The following is a 24,236-nucleotide window of genomic DNA, read 5'->3' as shown; positions in this document are numbered from 1 at the left end:
CGTACACTTGAGGATAGTATGATAGATAACACGATGTCACCCATAAAATGGTGTAAGCGTAACAAATACCTGAATGTATGGGGTCCATATACATAAGTCGTTAAGACAAAAGAATTGCGGCAAGCTGGCCTTAAAATCGGCAACCGTCAAAGACTCATCATCACCTGTGGGCCATCCATTTCGATGACGGGACATCTGTCTATGATCCTGTATTCCCCGTATATTTCCAGACTGTCATATATTAATGAGGGTCGTGTTCAGCCCGCAATAAATAAACTGGGCTTCGTCTTGCATGTCGCTCGTCTGCGCGCGCCAAGGGTGCCGGGAACCAGCTTAAGTCTGCAATGACGGACTTTAACGAGTTGTGACGGAATCGTTTCTGTGACATCATAATCGCAAGGCCGCCATTTTCTGGGTAGCAACCAGATTCGCATCGGTGGACTGCATAAGCTCTGGCAAAACTGACTTTTCTCTGCGTTTCCAAGTATGAACGAGATCCATATACCCGATTTTCATCATCCCCAGAACGACGGGGAACTGTAAGTAGTTTTCTTTGCTTCCATTCTGCGCACAGTGAGATGGAATCTCCAACCTAAACGTAACGGACGTTGTAGTTGCTATGTCCAAGTTGGACGCCATTTTGCATAAAACTTCAACAAGGTCTACCCATATGCATAAAATAATTTCAGCAACCAATCTGCTTTAAATGCCTCACCCCCTTCCCGTTTTCTGACTGTGTAAAGTCTATTTACAATTGTCGACATGCTATTCTTGCATTTTCACCCTAAAACGATTATGCCCATCTCCTGCCTTCGTGTAATAACAATGAGACTGCTACATCACAGATTAGATGGAGTTGGTATTATCTGTTTACAGCTTGAACCCTTCTCGTTTCTGGGTGGAAATAATGAAGTCCCGGGTAGGAATCAACACTTCATACGCCGAGAAGCTGCTCGACTGGTGTCAGGAATGTAGGACTAAACTTGACACTGTCAGTCAAGAGGGTACGTATGCGACAACCCTTATTCAGCTACTATTTACATTAACGTTTTGACGTATGTTCCTGTTATGTTGCATCGAAACCCCGTTCCTAAAGGTCTATTTTGCTTAATTGCCAATCACCCCATGCTCTCTTCATTCCGTTTTCAGCTTGTTCCGAGAGTCAAAAGATTCGTCATCTTCTGGTTTGCTATCTGAGATCGTCTGAACAGGAGGCTAATCACATTCTCACTGTGTCACGTGATGTGACGATCCAGGACGGACCTATCCAGTCTCTAAAAAGGTAAAGGTAATTGATGTTTGTTAGTGTTGTTCGCGTGTGACTATAGCCACGTGTTGTTTTGATTGTGTGATTAAAATTATGACCGGGGTGGCATTCATATTAGTGGTTGACATGTTTTCAGACTGGTCACTGCTAACAGGAGAGGCGTGTTGTCTGAGCACAAGGCCTTGAGCCGGGAACTTGTGTCCCTGACTGAGAGACACATGGTGTGCCTCAAACATCTTCAGGAGGTGAAGGAGGTGAGTTGTTCTGGTTGTTTTGGGATGAAAGACTTGAATTTAGTTTGTTTCCTATTCTGAATACTACTGTACACGCACGTGTTTGTTTCAAGTAGAATATTACAAGTGAATGTCTCCTCCTTCTTGACAGAGCAGCCTAATGGCCATGGCTACCTCTCGTAATTATGAAACAAGAATAAGAGAGCTGAAGGCTGAGCTGGAGAAATTGGGGGAAAAGTCCAAGAGGTCTCAGGAAAGCCGACTGGAGAAGAAAGTCCGGACTTTGGAGTCAAAGCTGGTTAAACACAATCAGAAAGAGACGACTCACAAAGCCCATTATGAGTGCCTGTTGAAAGAGGAGAAAGAGCTTGTGAATAGACTGAGAAAGGTGAACATTGAAAATAAGGGTTCTGATATCTGTTTCCAATCATTCCTACACATTCTTTGAATGATTCCTTTGTTATAGAACTGTTTGTCTTAATCCCTTTTAACCCGCGTTCTCTGTGTGAGTAAATGATCCACGTACTGAAACCCATGAGTGCACAATATCATGCAAACTTCAAACAATCATTCACGTCTGTCTCTCGACCTTTTCTTCATCTTTGGGTTTTTTTTCTGTCTTTCTCTCTGTTACTTTTTGTTGTTTGCTTTCCTTTCTTTATCTCTTCCCTGTTCTGTTTGTCCCCCTCTCTCCACCCACCCAGACCTCTGACCATGCATGTCAAGAAGTATGTGACCTGCAGAAGAGTCAGTTGGAGTCCTTTATCTCCAGTCTCAGAGATTTTGTTGTCAAGACATGCTCGCCTGACAATGTGGGCAGGTACAACAATAGGGCTGGCTTATCTTTGCTTCAGTGTATTCATCCTAGGTTTTGGTACTCTTTATTTCTCTGTGTGTTTCTCTCCCAGTGTTGAAAAATCAGGATCGGTCACACGAGATCTATGATCATTGTATCTGTGCAGCACTTTTGTCCTTGTTAATTGCATTTAGAGTTAATCCTTTGGTTGTCTGTATTTTCTTTGCCTAGCTTTGATAGTTATCTTGTACTTATGGAGGTATTGTCTGTTGCTTCAGGAGCAGTTTCCTGAAGGCGGCCATTGATGATATAGCTGTCGATGACATCATCAATGCCACCTGTGATGTGACCTCAGAGAAGTACATCTTCCCAGATGTTCAGGCCTTGCATCGGAAATTTGGCTTTTTGGAGAAAATTCCAACCCCGTTTGTCCGAGCATCCAATGTGGCCATCAGACGAGATCCAAAGAAAGGCCTGACTGAGGAGAACCTCCTGGCGCAAGAAATCATGTCAGCCATTGGCCAGCCAGTTAACAGCCGTAGACTCTGGATCTCTAAGTCTAATACCAAGAAAGGAGACAACTGTGACTTCAACAACAACGAATCCGTCACTGTTACCTCAAAAGGTAAATGGAGTCATTTTTATGTATACACATATATGTATGTCTCTTTCTCTCACTGAGAACACTGTGTATTGTTTTGAACTTTACTTTACTAAAAAGACTATGTTGTAAGAGGCAGATCTTCACTGAATTCTTGTGTCTTTCCCCAGCTGTAGTGGAGGAGGACGTGAAGTATCTGGAAGACGTGTATGTGCGCGTCATCCGGCCCTTCAAGCCCACCCACCCTGAGCACCTCCAGTTGAAACTGGGTGAGTGTTCCCAAGGAGCATATCTATAACACTCATGCATGGGATGTAGGAGCGGCCAAAGTTGCGTCCATAGATGACCATGTAAGCATCCTACAGGTATACGAGGTTAAGTCTGACTTTCATTCTGTTGGGAGTGGACGTGAAGCAAATGATTACTAAACCCGTGCATGCTACTTGTCTCTTTGTACATTTGTATGGTTCTCTTAGCTTATGGTGTAACTTCGGTTTCTTGCAGGCATGCGTATTAAGCAAAAGTTCCCCATGGATGTACAGGGAATGTCCTTTGGATGGTGTCGGCGTGGGCTTGGGGGTCGGAAGAAGCGGCACGGATTTTACCCTGCAGATCACGTGATCTTGGAGAACTAGACTTTCTTTTCTCTTCTCGACTTTGTATTGTGAAAATATTTTGTTTCCTAAATAATGATAAAAGTGTTCTTGGTGGTTTTGTTCTTGGTGGAGTCGTGTGAGGCTGCTGAACCCGGAAGTATAACTGTCTTCCTAGACATATTCATTTATTTATCGATGTGTTGCATCCTTAGTGTCCCATATCCGGGTTTGAGTTGGCCTATCAAAAATCATTATATACTGAATCGATCTGCAGTTTCTGAGATATAGCAAGTGACAGCCGGCACTTCGTGTCCCTTCCAAAGGCTATGATTTAAGTAAAGTAGGTAAACTACAAGCAAACTCCGTAACCCGAACACCGGCAAATAACTCTTCATAGCTGAAGAATTCTTGATGCAGTCTGGTTCCCGGGGTCTGTTGCGCCTGCGCTAACGCTCCGTCGGATCGTCATTCGACGATAGCAAGGACGTAAGGTTTGCATAAAGGGGTTGTGGTCAAACCAAGCCCTCACATTAGTCGACGCTTGCTATCGTCCACCATTTGACGGTCAAAATCGGTTTTAAGTCGACTTGTATGAATAACAATAAAAAACTGGTAGGTGTCATGAGTGGTGATCGATGGGACAGTCTCCCATGGTTATGCTGAGATGAAGTTTTAATACATTGTATGCGATGGTAGCGTAGCGATCGCCAAAGCAGGCGGATGGGGTACGTCGAAGTGTCCGGCCTTATCTAAATATATTGTACTGTGGAGCGTTTCAAGTGGACAGGTTATCTCAAAATTTTCATATTTAGAAAAACAAATACTTAATCTTCCCCTTGATACGATGCCTCTTTGAAAAGAACCATATCATTGTTTCCGTGAATGGTTCAGGCAGGATATCAAAATTGCCAACAAGTTTGGAAGGATTAAAACTAGTTAACTGTTAACTGTTTATTGCACGTGTTACTGTTTTACAAACGTACATCATGTTGACAGAAAAGTTAACAATCAAGGTAATAAAACGTGACCGGCATTGATGAACAACGTCAATATATATCAACAGTATCAAAACCTTAACATTGTATCAGATAAACTGTGCCAATCGAAAACACTATGATGACCTAGTAATACTCCCACTCGTCTCTTTCCGTGTATAGGTGTAACAATCGCCGATAATGTACGAGAGCTCCCGGAAATTACCGATTTCGAATTGCACATGGTCGCTTTCTTTTGAAGGATTCCACGAGGTTCAAATGTTTTAAAATACAGTGTAGTTAAAGGCAAGAGCACTCTCGACAAAGAGAGACGAAGAAAAAGAAAGCGCGCAAAAGACCCTGTAATTCAATCATTCTGCAATAGAAAGAGTTATTGGTTCGGAGGCAATACGATCGATTCTCAGATGCCTCTTGCATGATTAAAGCGCCGTAAAATTCCATACGGGGTTTTGTGGAATATTTAAAGAAAGAAGTTTCAGCCAAATGTATATGGGGAGTTCCGAAAGAAGGTGGGGTAATTTGATCTCCCGACCAAATGTGAGTTTGCAAGAAACACACTGTCCAATATAATCTTTCATAAACCAGCATACGTATACATGTCAAACAGTTCACAAACGAAATATACCACTGGCAACCTAGTAATTATACTGATTTGTTTCTAAAAAGGAATTGTTTCCTCAATTTGACCCCCAAAATATTTAACAGTGAGCGTTCATGAATATCGCCCTATTCCATGTGTCATGTGGAAGCTTTTTGCCGAAGAATTACGACGAACGCTCTCGCACATTACCGACTTCCTTACGCATTCTCTTAATGTATTATAATGATTGTATGTATTTGATTTGAACAGGTATTTCGGTTATGTCTCGCAAAAGAATAGGGGAGAATAGTTTTGACAAATGGATATCTTTCTGATATAATAATCTTTGCGAAACCCACGTCCTCGGATGTGACACTGTTTCACCTAGAACGTAGAGACATAATCAACGCGAATCGGTGATTCGAACTCGCATTCATAGGCTCCTGACACGTCAAAGGGACGCCACTCCGCACAGTGTTTAACGGCGCCATACACAACGGGGGTACCCAAGTGTAAACTATAATATCACGTTTGTACAGCATACAACTAACTTGACAAATTGTTCGAGAAACTGAATCAGTACACACAACTGTCCCGAACTGACAAATGTTTTCACAATGAATGAGCCAACAAAGGAAAATAGAAAGAAATCAGATGATTGTAATTCAGGGAACGTAACCGCTGCGTCCTGATGGACAATGCCAGCATTGTACTGACACAGTCAACGCAGCGTATCGTTACAGAACACTAATACCCGTCAAGATCCTGGTTCCTCACCACCCAGGAGGCGACTAACAGGATCAGGTGGCCAGTAGTACTGACTTGGCTAACACATGTCATCGTAGCCTAACTGCGTAGATCGATGTTCATGACGTCAGTCACTGGACTGTCTGGTCAAGATTGAGTATATACAAACTGCAGGAATAGTGACAAGTGTGGCGTTAAAAACAAAAGCAAAACAGCCTGACTTCCGCAAACGCATCCCCAAACGAGTAAAACATGAGGATACTGTGATTTATGTTGGACACTGACTAACACCGTCAATATTTCATGGGTTTGTTTACAGTAGGTTCCGCCACTTCCCCTCATGGCCAATTTTCTGTGTGATTGTGACAGCATCATTTTTCAATAAAATAAGGAATGGTGGATTTGTATACCTCACTGAATCTATATTTATCTGTGTGCAAATCCTACGTTCCGAACGCAATTTGTAGAATGGAGGTTGCAACGCTGAGACACATGTTCGTGAGAACTGCTGCCGATGAAATCTGAACGATCAATGGTGTGAGTACTCGCTGGGTTGCGTTGTGGCACCAGGTCGTAGCGTGGTGCTTTCATTAATAATAGTCCTCTGTGCAAAGCGACCTGCGTATTTGTTTATTTCTTGTGTACGAACTATGTGACTTTGATCTGTGAATAATCGACAATTCGGTGACTGAAATCATGAGCATTGATCGCCGCTGTTGGAAACTGAGTGTCCCATACATACCAAATCACCGACCTATCACGATCCATTTAGACGTCTTTCAAGACAACTACGGTTGTTGAAGACCCTTTGTAACCCGGATGTTGACGGGGGACTGTGTGTATTGACGACTGGTTGGGGGACGTAGTGCACGCAAACCTTTGAATAGTGACACAGTATCTATAATACATCCTACTGTAAACACAAACACAAAACTGGTTCTCGTCTTCACACACGCCGCCTATTGTGGTGTTTCCCCTTTCTGTCGACACACCAGCACGGGGACATTGGAATGATGAACGATGTAGTCACTGACGCTGCCGAGGATCGTCCTCCGGAATTTTCCAAGTCCTCGCGTACCCGTGATGATCATTGCTGCCTTTTCCTCTTTAGCGATGTTCACGATCACTTCTCCGGGCTTTCCCGCTCCCGTTCGGAACTTTCCGGAAATCTGAAAATAATTTGATTAGCACATAACTATTAGCACATAAGTATAGTATGGACTTATTAGCAGTTGTGATTGACATTAGATAGAAAAATCGATAGTTTCCGTGAACCGGATTTCGCTTGTTTCTATGAATACGATGCCAATTAGAAAGTGGTCAAATGTAAATGTCCTGTAATATATTATTTTTGGGATTACACTTTCTGTGTACCGATTCCAGTACTTATGCCGGGTTGAGTCACATCAGAAATTCAAATCCACATTCTCAGAGTCAGGCACCTAATTGTCAGCTTATTTTTCTTATATTTGAATAGTAGTCTTTGAGATAGAGGAGTTCAAATATGAACGATACATCTTTTAGGCACTGCGCTGCAAATAAAACTAATCCCATATCCCCCAACTATGAATATTACTGTTGTCAGTCATGGACAGGAAGAATATAATATCTAGTCACTCATTATTGTTCCTAATATAGGAACTACTGTATAAATTTTCCATAGGAAAATAGCCAAAGAGCGATATCGTCACTTACATCACAACAAACCCTGTCCATATCTCGGGAAGGTTTCACGATGCATACCCTATTCAATGCATATAAACATGATTTGGTCCATCCGACGTCGACTGGTATTACAATCAGATCACACACGTCGGCTTTGTCTTAACTGGGCATGAATACACAGACATATTTGTGAGCTTCTGAATAATGCAGATGGCGTGGTTTGGGCGACCTGTTCACAAGTTCATCTTGGCAGTGACAGCCGGGAGAATTACTAAGGCCTCTGGGACAACAGGCGCCTTTTGTGATTCATTTAGGAAAGCTGTGTGCTGCGAGGTCATGTGTTACTACTGATGGTAATACTATAGTGTCAACAGCTTCATATGTGTCGCATTTTATTGTTACCATGTTTAACATTTGATTACTGCTGACACCCATGGTCTTAAGTGCTGTAATCCCCGTTGAAGGTTGCGCCCCTTAGCTGTGCGGTGATCCTCCTCTGATTGTAGGTTCGGCTCCCACAATATGTTTCGTGGTCTGTTAGCGACAAACCTATAGTCGTGCGTGGATACCACCAAAGTGGCAATCACTGGTTTCCCCTTCTGCAGTAATCACACTTTAAGGTCACACTGTCTCTACAGCTCACAACTGGAACATTAAACTAAATTCAGGTCCTACCAAATGATTGTGTAATGCCAAAGTGACGCCGAGGTCCTTAAGCCAATACCCGGAGAGATCCGGGTTAGCAATACCTGGCGACTAACTGACTGGGGTGGTCAGATTATCTGACACATGCCATCGTATCCCAAATGCGTAGATCGATGCTCATGGTATTCATCACTGGACTGACTTGATTATTTATAGATCACCTCTGTATAACGGGGCAGCCCAGCTCCAACGTCTGTCTAAAATACACCGCCAAGCGAAAGTAAGTGCGCAGTAGTATAGGGAATGGCGAGAAAAACCGGTAGCGGGTACACTTTGCTCAGAAGCTTCGGAGTATAGCTAATTCTGCTACCAGCATATATATTCAACAAGACCCTTTCGATAAGACCACTTTTAGGCTGCTTCCAATTACTCCCAATTATAGTGTATTCCCAATTAGAGCTATGCGGGTACATAGACATAGAAATATGCCAGGAACCAAGCTCTCGCGAGAAGCATATACCGAGATCCGATCGGGTCGTTTGTCCATTCGGGAAGCGAAGAGGAAGTATCACATATCGCAAGCTCGATACACACGAATCCGAGGTGGTATAGGCAAGCCCACAACTCCCGATATATCCGAAGAATTGGAGGCCCTACTGCAGAAGTGTCGCCCCATGTTGCTTTCCGACCGAGAGAAACAAATCCTAGAGCAATCGGGACACACCTTCTACGAACACTACCAGATCCCCAAACAGTTTCTCGAACTCTACTTGCTGTGCTTTCGTCCACTAGTAGAAGCCGGCAAAATAGTTGATTTCGTCTACATCTACCCACCCAACCAATTTCGACCCTCGGCAGGCAAACTCCGAATCATTCTCGCTGATAACTGCTATCCGGGCCCCAAGGACAGACACAACCGATGCACCGACTGCCTAGCCACTCTATCGGAACTGCCTGCTCTCTTCGGACCCGACAACTCTACGTGCAAGTGTGGTGCCACCGACCACTGCGTCGACAGCAAGAAATGTATTCTCTGGGAACAGAAAGTGATAGACTACACACCCCAGGAGCGACTTCCACTCGAGGTTCCAGAAGAGATCGAGGTTGGCAGCTGTTGTGTGAATATAGAGAACCTATACGACAACGCCTGCCTTTTCTGGAGCATAAAATACGCACTCCTCATCAACAAATTGATGGACCGTTGTACGTGTAAGGAGAAAGAGTCTTGTATCTTATGGCGGTTATCGGAGAAAGCAGAGGTACCACAGGGGCGGGGTAATATTTGGCATACCCCATTACCCGACTATGGTGGACCCAAGCATATGGAAGTAGCACCCCCTCCATACAGCGAACACAAAAAAGCTGCGAACGTCCCAGAAGGAGTCTACTTATGCAAAAAGTTTGCTGTAGCGGGACACGAAGGGAAGAACCGGCTGTTATTGCTACTCGATCCCCCGACTGGGGAAACGATTCCAGTCTATGGCTACAAGATACGAGAAACGATTCGGGCTGCCGGGGGAATAGAACGCCTACGGTTAGTGCGGGAACCGTTTCTATGCAAGCTCGGTAAAATCTGCTACTCACCTATATCAGAAAAGAAAGACGATAGAGAAATCGAATTACTGCTTCCAGACATTGGACGAGAATAGGTCCGGCAGCTCACCTAGTATTTTGGTAGATGCAGTCGTGGGCTTACAAAGGACGAATACTTATCTAGGCTAGTTTTTCGTATTCCAACTGCTTTTCGTGGTACCCTACTACTTTTTTCCCCTCAAAAAACAACACTCTACTGCATAATGAAGGGATCCCCACGTTTCGTCTTGGATGTTTCTACCTTCTCGGTCGGTGTGTGCACTGATTTGCTGTGCTTCCAGGTCTTGTAGACGACCTTCCAGAGAAAAACAGCGGCTAGCGAAAGGTAGGTCCACCTTTGGGCTGTTTCTAGTATCTGCCGCACCTTCTGGATATCCAGATGGGTCTCTTCTTGTTCCTCCTCAACGTTTTCTATTTCCTCTTCCTCATTGTCCTTATCCAGCATCGACAAGATGTCGACCAACAAATTCGTGGTTTGCTCCATATGAGCCGGCAACGTATTCGTGGTTTGTTCCAAACGAGCCGACATCGCTGCAGTTTGCTTCACACTAGCCTCTAGCCTCCCCAAGCGGTTGTAGAAGTCCTGGATGGTGGACACAGTCGGCTCTGCAGCAGGCAATACGCTCTCGCTAGGGGGTAAGATGGCCGCAGGCAATACGCTGCCGGCAGACGTCTCACTAGCGGGAGCAGGCAATGCGTCTGTGCTGGTCGGAGGTTCTACAGCAGGCTCTCGCCATATGTCGTAGAGTCTTGTGGATCCAATACCGAAGCGCTTTTTGACCTCGCTTGCTGGGAGCACCCCTCGAAGGGAGCGTATTTCTTGGACCTTTTCCGAAGACAAATCTCTTCTTGGTGGCATGGGGTGTTTTTCCTGGGAATATATATATATACCATACTTCCTACTTGTCTATATAGGAACCAATCCTCTCCCAGGAAACTTCTAATAATGCTTAGCAATGCTTAGTAATGCTTAGTAATGCTTAGCAAATGCTTAATAATACTAAGCATTTGCTAAGCATTACTAAGCATTACTAAGCATTGCTAAGCATTATTAGAAGTTTCCTGGGAGAGGATTGGTTCCTATATAGACAAGTAGGAAGTATGGTATATATATATATTCCCAGGAAAAACACCCCATGCCACCAAGAAGAGATTTGTCTTCGGAAAAGGTCCAAGAAATACGCTCCCTTCGAGGGGTGCTCCCAGCAAGCGAGGTCAAAAAGCGCTTCGGTATTGGATCCACAAGACTCTACGACATATGGCGAGAGCCTGCTGTAGAACCTCCGACCAGCACAGACGCATTGCCTGCTCCCGCTAGTGAGACGTCTGCCGGCAGCGTATTGCCTGCGGCCATCTTACCCCCTAGCGAGAGCGTATTGCCTGCTGCAGAGCCGACTGTGTCCACCATCCAGGACTTCTACAACCGCTTGGGGAGGCTAGAGGCTAGTGTGAAGCAAACTGCAGCGATGTCGGCTCGTTTGGAACAAACCACGAATACGTTGCCGGCTCATATGGAGCAAACCACGAATTTGTTGGTCGACATCTTGTCGATGCTGGATAAGGACAATGAGGAAGAGGAAATAGAAAACGTTGAGGAGGAACAAGAAGAGACCCATCTGGATATCCAGAAGGTGCGGCAGATACTAGAAACAGCCCAAAGGTGGACCTACCTTTCGCTAGCCGCTGTTTTTCTCTGGAAGGTCGTCTACAAGACCTGGAAGCACAGCAAATCAGTGCACACACCGACCGAGAAGGTAGAAACATCCAAGACGAAACGTGGGGATCCCTTCATTATGCAGTAGAGTGTTGTTTTTTGAGGGGAAAAAAGTAGTAGGGTACCACGAAAAGCAGTTGGAATACGAAAAACTAGCCTAGATAAGTATTCGTCCTTTGTAAGCCCACGACTGCATCTACCAAAATACTAGGTGAGCTGCCGGACCTATTCTCGTCCAATGTCTGGAAGCAGTAATTCGATTTCTCTATCGTCTTTCTTTTCTGATATAGGTGAGTAGCAGATTTTACCGAGCTTGCATAGAAACGGTTCCCGCACTAACCGTAGGCGTTCTATTCCCCCGGCAGCCCGAATCGTTTCTCGTATCTTGTAGCCATAGACTGGAATCGTTTCCCCAGTCGGGGGATCGAGTAGCAATAACAGCCGGTTCTTCCCTTCGTGTCCCGCTACAGCAAACTTTTTGCATAAGTAGACTCCTTCTGGGACGTTCGCAGCTTTTTTGTGTTCGCTGTATGGAGGGGGTGCTACTTCCATATGCTTGGGTCCACCATAGTCGGGTAATGGGGTATGCCAAATATTACCCCGCCCCTGTGGTACCTCTGCTTTCTCCGATAACCGCCATAAGATACAAGACTCTTTCTCCTTACACGTACAACGGTCCATCAATTTGTTGATGAGGAGTGCGTATTTTATGCTCCAGAAAAGGCAGGCGTTGTCGTATAGGTTCTCTATATTCACACAACAGCTGCCAACCTCGATCTCTTCTGGAACCTCGAGTGGAAGTCGCTCCTGGGGTGTGTAGTCTATCACTTTCTGTTCCCAGAGAATACATTTCTTGCTGTCGACGCAGTGGTCGGTGGCACCACACTTGCACGTAGAGTTGTCGGGTCCGAAGAGAGCAGGCAGTTCCGATAGAGTGGCTAGGCAGTCGGTGCATCGGTTGTGTCTGTCCTTGGGGCCCGGATAGCAGTTATCAGCGAGAATGATTCGGAGTTTGCCTGCCGAGGGTCGAAATTGGTTGGGTGGGTAGATGTAGACGAAATCAACTATTTTGCCGGCTTCTACTAGTGGACGAAAGCACAGCAAGTAGAGTTCGAGAAACTGTTTGGGGATCTGGTAGTGTTCGTAGAAGGTGTGTCCCGATTGCTCTAGGATTTGTTTCTCTCGGTCGGAAAGCAACATGGGGCGACACTTCTGCAGTAGGGCCTCCAATTCTTCGGATATATCGGGAGTTGTGGGCTTGCCTATACCACCTCGGATTCGTGTGTATCGAGCTTGCGATATGTGATACTTCCTCTTCGCTTCCCGAATGGACAAACGACCCGATCGGATCTCGGTATATGCTTCTCGCGAGAGCTTGGTTCCTGGCATATTTCTATGTCTATGTACCCGCATAGCTCTAATTGGGAATACACTATAATTGGGAGTAATTGGAAGCAGCCTAAAAGTGGTCTTATCGAAAGGGTCTTGTTGAATATATATGCTGGTAGCAGAATTAGCTATACTCCGAAGCTTCTGAGCAAAGTGTACCCGCTACCGGTTTTTCTCGCCATTCCCTATACTACTTGCGCAAAAGTAAAAAACACAAAAACTGGTTATTTGATTTGATACATAATGAGAAATTTTCTACAGATATAAGTCTTGCCTTTTGAATCTTTGACAATCAGGTTTCAGTGTTTCTATGACTGTCCTCTGGGTACTAACTTTTCGATACCGTCTGCAATTAGAGTCAGATCCAGTTGTCAGTGTATACTGTCTTTACTCCGGCAGGTTAACTCTTGCAGATGTAATATAATGTTTTTTTCTAGGCTACTTGCTTCAAGGTGAAGTATTTTCTCTCACTGCATGTAATTGGCGACAAACTTGTTGTGACACGTTTTCTGCGCGTCTCGCTGTCACCAGTTGCCATGAAGACAAATTGCATATATATATATATATATATATATATATGAGTGTGTGTGTGCATTAAACCCATTTTATATAATATGTAAATGCCACACGCTTGCCTATACCACGTCTGCAATTTGTAAGGGAGATCGCACTTTTAGTCCTCGGAGAGGAGACAGAACGTCACATTCATATATCAGCAAGTCCAGACGGTATCCAAAGGTTAGTTGTCTGAAAAGAGTCAGAGACGTTGCGACCATTTTATTAAAGATACAAAACGCCCCGTATATAAGGAATAGCAATTAAGAGACCCTGTCTTCGCAATCGCTGTCTTCTGCCTTTACCTAAGGCGTCTGTCAAGAGAATTTGTTTCGTCTCTTACCTAAACCCAACACGACTAATAAGGAAGATTCAAGACGAGTATGAAATGCCTGTATGACTAACCGTTACTGAAGGAATCGCGACTTATGGAGAGAATCTAGCGTCCGTGCCCACAATGTACTCCGTCAGGACCCACGGAGGCCCCGAGTAGAAATCCAGCAACCCATGTCTGACAGGGTCGGGTGGTCATGCTCGCTGACGTAGTTGACGCACGTCATCTTGCATCATTTCCCAATTGCGTAGACTGATGCTCATGATTTTGATCACTGGATTGTCTGGTCCATATGGGAATATTGCTGAGTGCGGCATTAACCGATAACCAAACCAAACCAAACTACTGCCTGAGTACAAGAATAAGATTAACAAAGCTAGAAAATGAATAAAAATCAAATGAGAAGTCACATTCTGTAAAAAAATGTAACCAGTTCCAAAAACATCTCGGCAGCTCTGTTAGCGCCCGAGGCCTCTCGCTAAGCTGTGGTGATGCCCGTCTTGAAAACGCGTTTCAGTCGTTTCGTTTTTTGAATCCTCCAAACATCCTCAGACCTTCGATCAATTGCTTTTCAGGGAAATGTCATCATTTCGGAGAAAATTAGCGCCGTTATTTAGAAACACACTGCGTGAGCATTCACTTGATTGCGTGTATCTGTATGTGCTAGTCGGGTTTGAAAGTTTCGCTGCTAAGCAACAGATTGTAATGTCGTATCCGGGGCACCGCCACCTTGGAACATAACAGTACTTACGTTTCATAAGTCGCTGGGACTGTTCGCCGTCCTGTGACAACACATTTTGCTCATATTTTTTCATGCATTTAGAAATCTTCCAACTTTTGGCAATCTGAACATACGTAGTCATGAGCGATATCAGTACGATCTGGATGATGTCGTTCCCCATTTGAAATGTTTTGTCATCGATACGATGCTTATGAAAAGCGTTTGTCATCATCTTGTAAAATGTTTCACATGAACGATGTTTTCAGTACTCTTTAGGTTTTGTCGCAAAACATCCGGTTGAGTGTTTTCACACAGACAAAACTGTCCGGATTTTAAGTGATTACTGCTTGAAAAGTATTAGATGAGCCAGCGCAGTGAACGCGTTTGTTGCAAGCAGGCGGGGCAAGTAATCTGAACGAATACACTTTGTTACTACAGGAATACTGGCAATTAAGCTGGTGCAATACATCCTGACCGTGGCGTTATACCGCTTCTGTTTAACACGTGTCTTGTAGGGCCGTTTAGTTCAGCAGCAAGACACCATCACGACACGATTCGCACGAGGAAATTGAACTTTCCAATATTTAGAAGACAACCTGTTTCCCTCTTGTTTCAAATGGAATGTTCTGGAGGGTGTTCCTATATATGCAAACTGGGGAGTATTTCTTCCTTGCCTGTGCTATAACGCCAGTTTTATATACAAAAACAAAACAAACCAAACAACAAAACGTTTGTGTCTTTGAAAATGAGATTTAAAGGTCACAGATTTCTAAAAAGATTAAACATTGGCTGTTTTCATGACTGTAATTTTGGTATTGAATGGAACATTATACAACGAAAACCTATTACTACACATTTATTACTTCTTAAAGCTTGAAAATATATTGATTTGGAAATACTACACATTTAAGGTGTCTTTACACAGTTTCTAAATGGTATCACGTCCTTTCGTATAATGTCAAGTCATTATCCTTGTCGCACAATTGGTAATCAACACAGGGAAAACATGGACAATATAAGATAATTACCAATCAGTACTGCAAGCATTGGGATGCCCTGGTGTAGAAAATGAAGCCGCTGTGTTTTTATTTATTTATTTTTTTAAAAAAAACAACTGGTTTTCAATTGGCTCAAGAACAGTGTACGAAATAGCCACCGGTCCGTTAGCCCATGGGAAGCAAAACTCCAGTCGGGCCAGTAAATCTCCACAGTTACTGGCCCGACTGGCTGGTGAATTTACGAAGGGCCATTTTGTAAACTCTAACCCACTTGTTAAGTAATAATACACATTTAAATCATGCAAAATTATGATAAAATATTCATCACTTTAGCAGCTTAATGATGAAATCCGTATTTACATTCAAAGTTCTGGCTAGTGAATTATTTTGTTGGCTAACTTTCAGACATAGCGAACACGACTGCCTAGCAAAATGTGGAAATTACACTGGCCAAAAAAGAAAAGAAACGCATAACCAAAATATTAGTTTACCTTGATGTTATTTTCATAATTGGATTACATTACACAATAATTAAAGAATGTACAACAACCAACACAGGGTTAGGCACATGTTTGCTCCACTACATACAGTCATTTACTGCTCTTGGGGACATCTGTGTCTGTGGCGGCATTATGACAAAGTCAGTACCTGGTGTGACTACCTCGAGCAGGATCACTGCTCTACACTGCCTGGATGTGGACTGAATGAGTCGTCGAGAAAGGCGTTGTTGAATCCGTCTCCACTCATCCTGCAATGCATGGCTCCGCTGTTGTAGCGTCGACAGTTGAGGCTTTTGGCGTCACCCACGTCTGTCTAGTACATCCCACAAATGTTCTATGGGGTTGAGATCCGGCGATTTGGACGGCCATGATGTTGGCAAGAAAGTCCATGGTAACACGTGCAGCATGCGCTCTGGCGTTGTCCTGCTGGAGAATCTTTCCTCTGACGTCAATGGCGGGGGTAACGTGACGCTGGAGGATTTCATCACGGTAGCGTACAGCAGTTAAATTTCTCTGTACGTGCACCAGATCTGTCCTACCATTCAAGGATATGCCTTTCCACATCATGACACTTTCATCGCCGTATCTATCAACTTCACGAATACAGACACGCATCTTACCATCATGGCGATACAGCAAGAACCGCGACTCATCACTAAACTAGGTCCTCCTCCATGGTCGAACGTTTCTTCACCATTGCAGACGAGCATGATGATGATGATGCCGCAGAACAGGTGCTGCATGTGGTCGCATTGGTCGCTGCGCTCATACTCTACGACATTCAGGAACAGTTTTTGCTGTGTATGTTGCACTGATGTCCGGATCCGCAGATGCAACGCCCGGATGAAGCGGTCCTGCGCCGCTCGGTCGATCTCTTGTAGAAGATTTTTATACCCAATCGTGTGAAGTTTTAGTACCCGGATTTGCACGTGCAACATGCTTACAGCTTTTTATTCATGCGATTTCTCCAAGTTTTAATTCAAGGTGCTGTATTTTGGAGACAGCTTCCCAAATGTTGCGTTCGTGTACAATGAATTAGTGTATGGGTTGTATTCACAGTTAGCAATGACATTACTATTGATGTCAAGCATTTTTTCATTAAAACATTCTACAGATTTTACCTATGCGTTTCTGTTTTGCCGAGTACATTTCGCACACTGCTCAAAAACCTATGACTTATTCACTATTTCTCATCGTGTAATCAAGGAACAGTATGCCTGAGAGTGTGCAACTCACCCGGCGCGACATGAGTCGTTCCTTGTACTTCTTCTCCAGGTTATCCACCCTCTCCTCCAGCTCCCGGAGCAACGTCTCCACTACAGCAGGACCTGAAGTCGTGAAAGACATCAGACTTCTCAATGGCAAGCTCACATGCAACAGAACAGCTGCCCATGCACAGACGGCAAGCATTCAAGACCATCTGCACGTGCTGAAGCATCTGGTAACAGATCTCATGCAGCAGCATAGGAGATGACTCAATGGCGTAAGTGTTATCAGTATTGGGGTCAAGGCAGCCCCCGGCAGTCTAACCGTACAAGGTCAAGGTCACCGGTATCACCAGTGTATGGCAGGTCGCCATTGGTACGACGGTCCAGGTCACTATAGTATCTTAGTATAAGTCAATATCACTGTTAGGGCATACATCAAGGTCACTTGTAATTTTCAGATACATGTCAAGGTCATTGATAATATTTAAGTATATGTCCATTTCCACGGCAAGTCAGTCGATCTCAGTATTGTCAAGAACGTTATTTCAAAAAAACGCATATGTCAGTTTCCTTTTCTTGTTTGTGAGCTTTGTAAATAATGCCTATTATATTATGACTATTATATTATGTCTCAGTTCACCAAGCTGCAAATGGATACCTTCTGAGGATGAGGCTGGGCGATTACTCACTACGCCTAACAGGCTGCATGAGTTGAATGATAGCCAGGGAGTTGAGTTGGTTAATAGAATGCCAGGGAAACAGAGACATCCGTTGATCAAGGAAATACCCAAGCGCCTTGAGCATGTACTATACAGCTGCGTAGATATGTGCGCCTTATACTTATCCTATCATATCTTTACGTGAAGGTCGCATACGCCGTCGAAAGTGGTATCAGGGAATATGTTACGGTTACAAACAGTATGAGAGTACGCAGCAGCAGTGTCACTGATATTGTCTTTCTATGTGTCAAAGTCGCCAATAGTGTCAGTTTACAAGGTCAAACAAAGGGCCATAGTGCATATCAAGGTGAGCAGTAGTATGAGTCAAGTAACGAATAGTATGAAGGTAGTGTCCAGGTCAGGTTTGATGTGAAGGTCTCAGTCCCGGAAAGTTTCGCAGCAAATTGTAAGGTCACTAAAAGAATCAGAGACCATAGACAGGTTACTAGAAATAGCAGAGAACACACCGAGGTCACAAAGAAAACGAAGGCGACAAGTGACATCGTGACGGTTTGCATGAAGTGTAAGCAATACGTCCATGAGTGCACGAAAGATAGACGAGGTATAACAGACTATTAACGGGCAGATATAACAGAGTAATAACAGACGGATGCATAAGCATAAATGGAATCAGTTGTTCGTGACCTCGTTTCATTTGGACTGTGCGAGGGGATAAACAGCAAATGAGCTCTCTCGTTACGTCTCTTCTCATTGCCATCCATGCATCTTTGCCCTCATCACCTATCTCCCAACTTTCGTACCATCCACTTACTTGCCATGGTGAAGTCGTAAGACTCGGGGACGTGAATCAACAACAGGAAGTCATCATCCCTCTGAACGTGGTCACAGTACCCTGGAACAAGAACATACAATATTATAATGTTGTCTAGCTAGTTGGTTGGTTGGTTTATGTTTAGTCTCTTTTGAAACTTTGTATTTGGGTTGGAACAAGCCCCCTGCAATTGATGCTTGTCGGAAACGTAGGTATTGCACTGGTTGATTGCATGTCAGTGCGACCATTTTCCGGACGTTGACCGTTGCTCTGATTATCAGTTACTCAGAATATCTGGTCTATGCGCTAATGTCTACATACTGATGTGACATAGTTTGTATGTCCCTAGAGCTCAGGAGAGTGTAGTCTACTTACAAATCAACAGGATACGTGTGAAAATCCGAGTTAGAATTGGTCCTCGGCAACCCATGTAACAGGAGAGTATAACGGTATCGGGTGATCAGGCGCGTTGACACATGTCATCTGACATGATTTACCAATTGCTTAGATAGCTCGTGCTGTTGATCACTGGGTTGGCTGGACCAGACTCGATTATGTGCAGGCCGCCGCTATTTTGCCAGAATACTACTGGGTGTGGCTTTGAACAACACAACAAACAAGTCAAGGAGTTATGTTACATCGATGTCAGCGTATCCGAAGTGTCAGCTAAACAGTGACGTTCAGCTGTAATCTGTATTTTAACCCCATGTCGAACTCACAACATTGGCCTCAGAGAACAATAGTTCACCTCTAGCGCGCATACAACCATCTGCACTCCCACAGCTCAAACCATGTGACATGTATGTCCATACATCGACCCTGCACCTTCTAAAGACTTCTAATCCTTCAAAGGCCGAATTCAACGCTCACACGAGCGTGAATGTTTGATAGCATTCATATCATTGCCAGACAAGGTGATGCAAATCCTTCATAATACCCACTGACTTGGTGACCGTTGAAGGTCGTTCGTTCGTTCGTTTCTAAACGGTTATTTCTGGTAACGGTATTACGTTTCAGCATGCAACGTTGCATTCGTTAGGTGGCTTTCAACCCCATCACGACTTCCACGACGGTAACGCCGCTCAGCTGTCACACGGAGACGTTTCTTCATCAGTCTTCTAGCCAGCAATCTTTAGTGTTTGTCACACAACGTCCCTCCTTTCAAACTCATGGTTGGTTGGTCATGATTTAGATAATACATTGAATACGTCCTCAACTCAAATATCGTGTAAAACAAAGGCAATAAATGAGTTGTGCTTTACCAAAGTGAAGTTTATTACTGAAGTTTATTATATTATTGATTATTATTGATTTTTCCCGTATCCGTATTTAAGGCGGCGGGGTAGTCTAGTGGTAACTCAGCGTTCGCTCACTATGAAGTGTGGTTCGATTCCCAACATGGATACAATGTGTGACACCCATTTCTGGTCTCACTCACTCTTGTAATATGAATCACTTGGTTGTCAGGTCCAAAGACCTTTTGTATTCATGTATTACCGGCTGTGTCGAACTTCGGATAACTCGATGTATTTACAGAGACATCTTCACTTCAACAGGACGGTGTTAGAGCGTACACTGTGGCTTGTTGAAACTGTAAGTACTCTGTTTCTACAAAATAATAAATTCAGTTAGCTTCAGCTGCATTAAGACTATCTGCTTGGTATCCGAAATTTTATTTGTACCCATGATCAGTTGTATGTTTTTCACATCACTCCCCACCGTGATATTGCTTGACTGTTACTAAAAGCGGCATAAAACAATACTCACTTACTCTTTACACTAGTTGATACCATTGCCATGGACCTTAAATTTGAACGATCTTTCAACATTAGATGTTTATGTTGTTTAACGACTGCTTGTAAATAGAACCAATATTATTGATGCAAATAATTCTGTTTATAACAAAGACATTTATAACAAGCTGGATATATCCAAGTAAGTATGTTTTTTCATTGTTGTGTGTTTTAGTCGAAATCAATGTAACGAACTACATTTAGAACATTGATCCCTTTGAGTTCGGTATATCCGTAGTTTACGTTGGATATTATGAACTACATTGTCTATTGACGATGGGACTCATTAAATAAAGTTTCTGGCAATTCCATCCAATGAGGCGCCTCTTGCGACAAGTTGTTAGTTCCCAAGGAGTAAGTTGATATATTTAGTATATTTATAACCTGTGAAGATGGTACCCATTTGCATACAGCGATGCCAATCACTGGATTATCTGGTTAATTACAGTCCGCGTAATGTACATGAGTGTTATGCTGCAGTCAGCAATATACCTGCTATACGACAGGCTAAGTAAACTTAGTCTCAGTATTAGTCCTACATTGTAATGAATAATACTCAGACTAAGAGTACTTAGACTGACTATATGGCGGCGATCTGGATCAGACAACCCAGTGATCAACTGCATGAGCATCGTTCTACGTAATGAGATACCATGACAACAAGCAAAACGAAAACGACTACACATATCACAACATGATGTACTTGGTGTTCCTTTTCGATTTCGCTTACGTAACTAATTCATATAAATGTGTGTACTCGTGTGAACGCTATCCTTGATTGGACATGTTAAGTCATGAGCAGAATATTCTAAGAATCGAAATACACCACCTAATTCGATATCTAGATTTAAAAGAAATGCAAAATATTTTGCAAACGCGAGTTGAACATATGTTGACTGTCTTGCCAAATATACATTGGTACAAAATAAAAAGGTTTATATCACAGAGGTCCAATACTACATGAGGAATTAGCTGGCGCATCTACATTCATTTCACAATAACGTTTGGTGGAATAATCGTTGTTTGAAATACAATCGTCACCATTCGCCTATTTCCGTTATCTGCAAGAAGACACGAGTTGCTGACGAAAACCTGTAGGTAGTTTCTCGTGTCCATGCGCAACATACGGGTTATTTCGGGACAAACCAATTAGCAACACGAGCATGTCTTCTTGCAGGTTGGAAGGGAGCGAGGGGTGACGAATGCTTTCACCAAAATGGAAACCTTACAGGGAAACGAGTGTACATTCGGCTTGTCTCGGAATGCGTGTAACGAATGCGAATATTTGAACGCTTGGCTTCAAAGCAGGAAATTGCGTGAAAGCATTTACATGTTTGAATTAATCTAATTTTTTTCCAATATTTCCTCTTTTGCATATAAAACATGGACATATTGACACATTATTGAATAGCATGGCGCAATGAGTCCCCAATCGATAGAAGTTGGAAATACTATTCTAATACCCCAAACACGATGAGCTATGGGGGATTATATTAATGCCCTTCTGTCGAAGAAAACAGGAAACGTAATTTTAGGTTCCCAGCAAAATCAGATTAAATGCAATTTTAGTTTTGACACAGTGAGGCAGCTGCCCCTCTATTGAACATGTTCGCTCAACCCTCAATTACAACAGGACATTAGAATACCCTACATCTGGTGTCCTGCTCGTCTAGTGTAAAGGGAGTGGTATGAAGGTTATTGAGGTTCATTTCATCAATTACAATATATTTCCATCGAAAACAAATAGACATTTTTCAGTCGCATCATGTACAATTTAATGTATACGTTTTGTACATTTCTAGTCAGTGAACCACTGGTGCAACATAAATTCAATACAACAGGATCCTGAATAAGGTAGAAACAAAAATATTGGTGAATTGTTAACTACACGTGACTTTCGTGATGATCTATAACCCACACTCGGTGAGAAAAGTGTTTTTAAAGAATAATGATCTTAACCTTGGTAGTGAATGGATATTTCAGAATCCACAATGGTGATAACATAGTTTACACAAACTACTTCTGTGAAGTTAAGAATATATAGACTTACAGAAACCACGCGTGTCAATGTCCCTTAACATTCCTCTAACCTGTATAACTGAGATTTAAGAAGATTTAAGAACTCTTTAATAAGTTAAACGATGCTAATTTCTTTTTACTTTCAGTTACGTCATTTAGGCTGAAACTCCTCCTAGGTGCCACTGTACTCCCCTTCTTCCTTGTCTGTTTCTTTGCACATATGAATCAGAGCTGGTAGTTAAAACAAGGTAATTTGATGAAATGTTCTCATATCGGTCGATAATCATCAGACAGTCAATTTCCTTAATAAAATGGAAATAAGGCAATCTGTGAGACCGCCTTGTGTGTTTCATATTTAGATGTCTAACGATTTAAGTGACTAAACGACGACCACACGTCAAGAAGTTGACCTCAACTTTCCCTTTATGTCCCGTCATATTCAAGCAGCTTCACAGCCTTTGGTGTTTACATGTCTCAACTTTAAAGGCACAATGGAGCATTCCCTTTCTACTAAGATTTGAAGTAGCACATTACGACCCTTGACCTAAAACTGTTTGATCTGGATTACAACATGTATGGTCACTACTGGCTACTGGTGAGTGAGCGAGTTTAGTTTTACGCCACACTCAGCAATATTCCAGCTGTATGGCAACGGACTACCAGACAATCTAGTGATCAAGAACACTACCATCCAATCTACGCAATTAGGATACGATGAAATGTGTCAGCCAAGACAAGTAGCCTAACGACTGCTTTAGTCGCCTCTTAGGACAAGCCTTAGTTACTGAATGGGACTGGTGTTGGGGGTTGGGGTGTGTGCGCACCCCCTGCATCCCTCTCTGGATACACCTATGCCAAATTAGCCAACTATTGCGACTATCAACAGCTGTGACAGCCAAACATGGTTGTATACTTGGTCCGGTCTGGTAAAATTATATTTTGAGGTTGCGCAAATCTGAACCAGAACTGGTTCTTGAACATACGCATGTCGCCGGAAGCCTGGTACCGGAAGTAAACAGAGCCCAGTCTCGTGTATAGGGAGCTAGGAACCAGCTTAGTACCGCAAGTACTCGCGAAACTTACTGATCTTATTGGATGTTATAAAACAGTGCGAACAAAAAAATAATACAATGGCACAAAACATCAAGCATCTGTTTTATGATTCAGGAACACGAACCAGGAATTCTCGCCCGACCTTACACGTATGCGATGCGCACAGCTCTCGGCATGGTTTGGGACACACAGGAAGTACTCATGTTGTATATTGCCATGACAGACACACAATAGTCCCTTTACGGGCAGTTTGGTCTGAAACCGGCAAACATTACAAACTAACATTATGGTAATACGGTCATCCAGAATAACCGAAACACTATTTCCCGGCCTATCTTTACTAGTAATAGCGGTGCCTAATTGAGCCTAAATGAGCACTTAAGACTCACAACCATGAACGCTTCGACATCGTCTAAACTTCCACAGCAAATGCCTGTTTGGGGATTAGTAGTTGGACGGAATGGTGCCATTACTCGATGTCATGGAGTGGACGAACGATGGTGACAGGGTGAAAATACCATTTGTGCAATTGCAGCTTTAGACAGGGTTGTTTCCTGTTTCATGTGGTAGTATACCCTACCAGTTGATTAGTGTCACAGAGTTTAGGTATAGGTGTATCTTTTATAGCTTTTGTTGGTGTTATATACATATGGAAATTAATTAAGCAACACCAAATTCAAAGACACATAAAAACTTAACAAAGTTTAACGAAGTAATTTTGATGATTGATTATTCAATTTTGA

The 24,236-nt window shown here is 43.2% G+C and overlaps 2 protein-coding genes across 2 annotated transcripts in view; one reads left to right on the top strand and one right to left on the bottom strand.

Annotated features, from left to right (window-relative positions):
* Positions 1 to 486: 486 nt before the first annotated feature.
* Positions 487 to 3,532, top strand: LOC137296520 (uncharacterized). Its single transcript, XM_067828320.1, has 9 exons — positions 487 to 539; positions 877 to 1,004; positions 1,150 to 1,282; positions 1,404 to 1,521; positions 1,652 to 1,888; positions 2,205 to 2,320; positions 2,575 to 2,921; positions 3,068 to 3,166; positions 3,402 to 3,532. The coding sequence occupies exons 1-9, from the start codon at positions 487 to 489 to the stop codon at positions 3,530 to 3,532; spliced, it is 1,362 nt and encodes a 453-aa protein (XP_067684421.1).
* Positions 3,533 to 4,429: 897 nt separating this feature from the next.
* The window catches only part of LOC137296109 (universal stress protein in QAH/OAS sulfhydrylase 3'region-like), a 52,502-nt gene continuing 32,695 nt past the window's right edge, over positions 4,430 to 24,236 (bottom strand). Inside the window, exons 2-4 of the mRNA XM_067827789.1 lie at positions 18,629 to 18,709; positions 17,166 to 17,257; positions 4,430 to 6,984 (exon numbers count right to left, since the gene is read on the bottom strand). Of these exons, the coding sequence (XP_067683890.1) occupies positions 6,775 to 6,984; positions 17,166 to 17,257; positions 18,629 to 18,709 (383 nt within the window). The 3' untranslated portion in view covers positions 4,430 to 6,774. The remainder of the gene's footprint in view (positions 6,985 to 17,165; positions 17,258 to 18,628; positions 18,710 to 24,236) is intronic.

The sequence above is a fragment of the Haliotis asinina genome, chromosome 9 (genome assembly GCF_037392515.1).
Source record: "Haliotis asinina isolate JCU_RB_2024 chromosome 9, JCU_Hal_asi_v2, whole genome shotgun sequence".
Classification (NCBI taxonomy): Eukaryota; Metazoa; Mollusca; class Gastropoda; order Lepetellida; family Haliotidae; genus Haliotis; species Haliotis asinina.
Note: the sequence above shows the minus strand (reverse complement) of the source record. Positions and strands in the feature narration are given on the sequence as shown.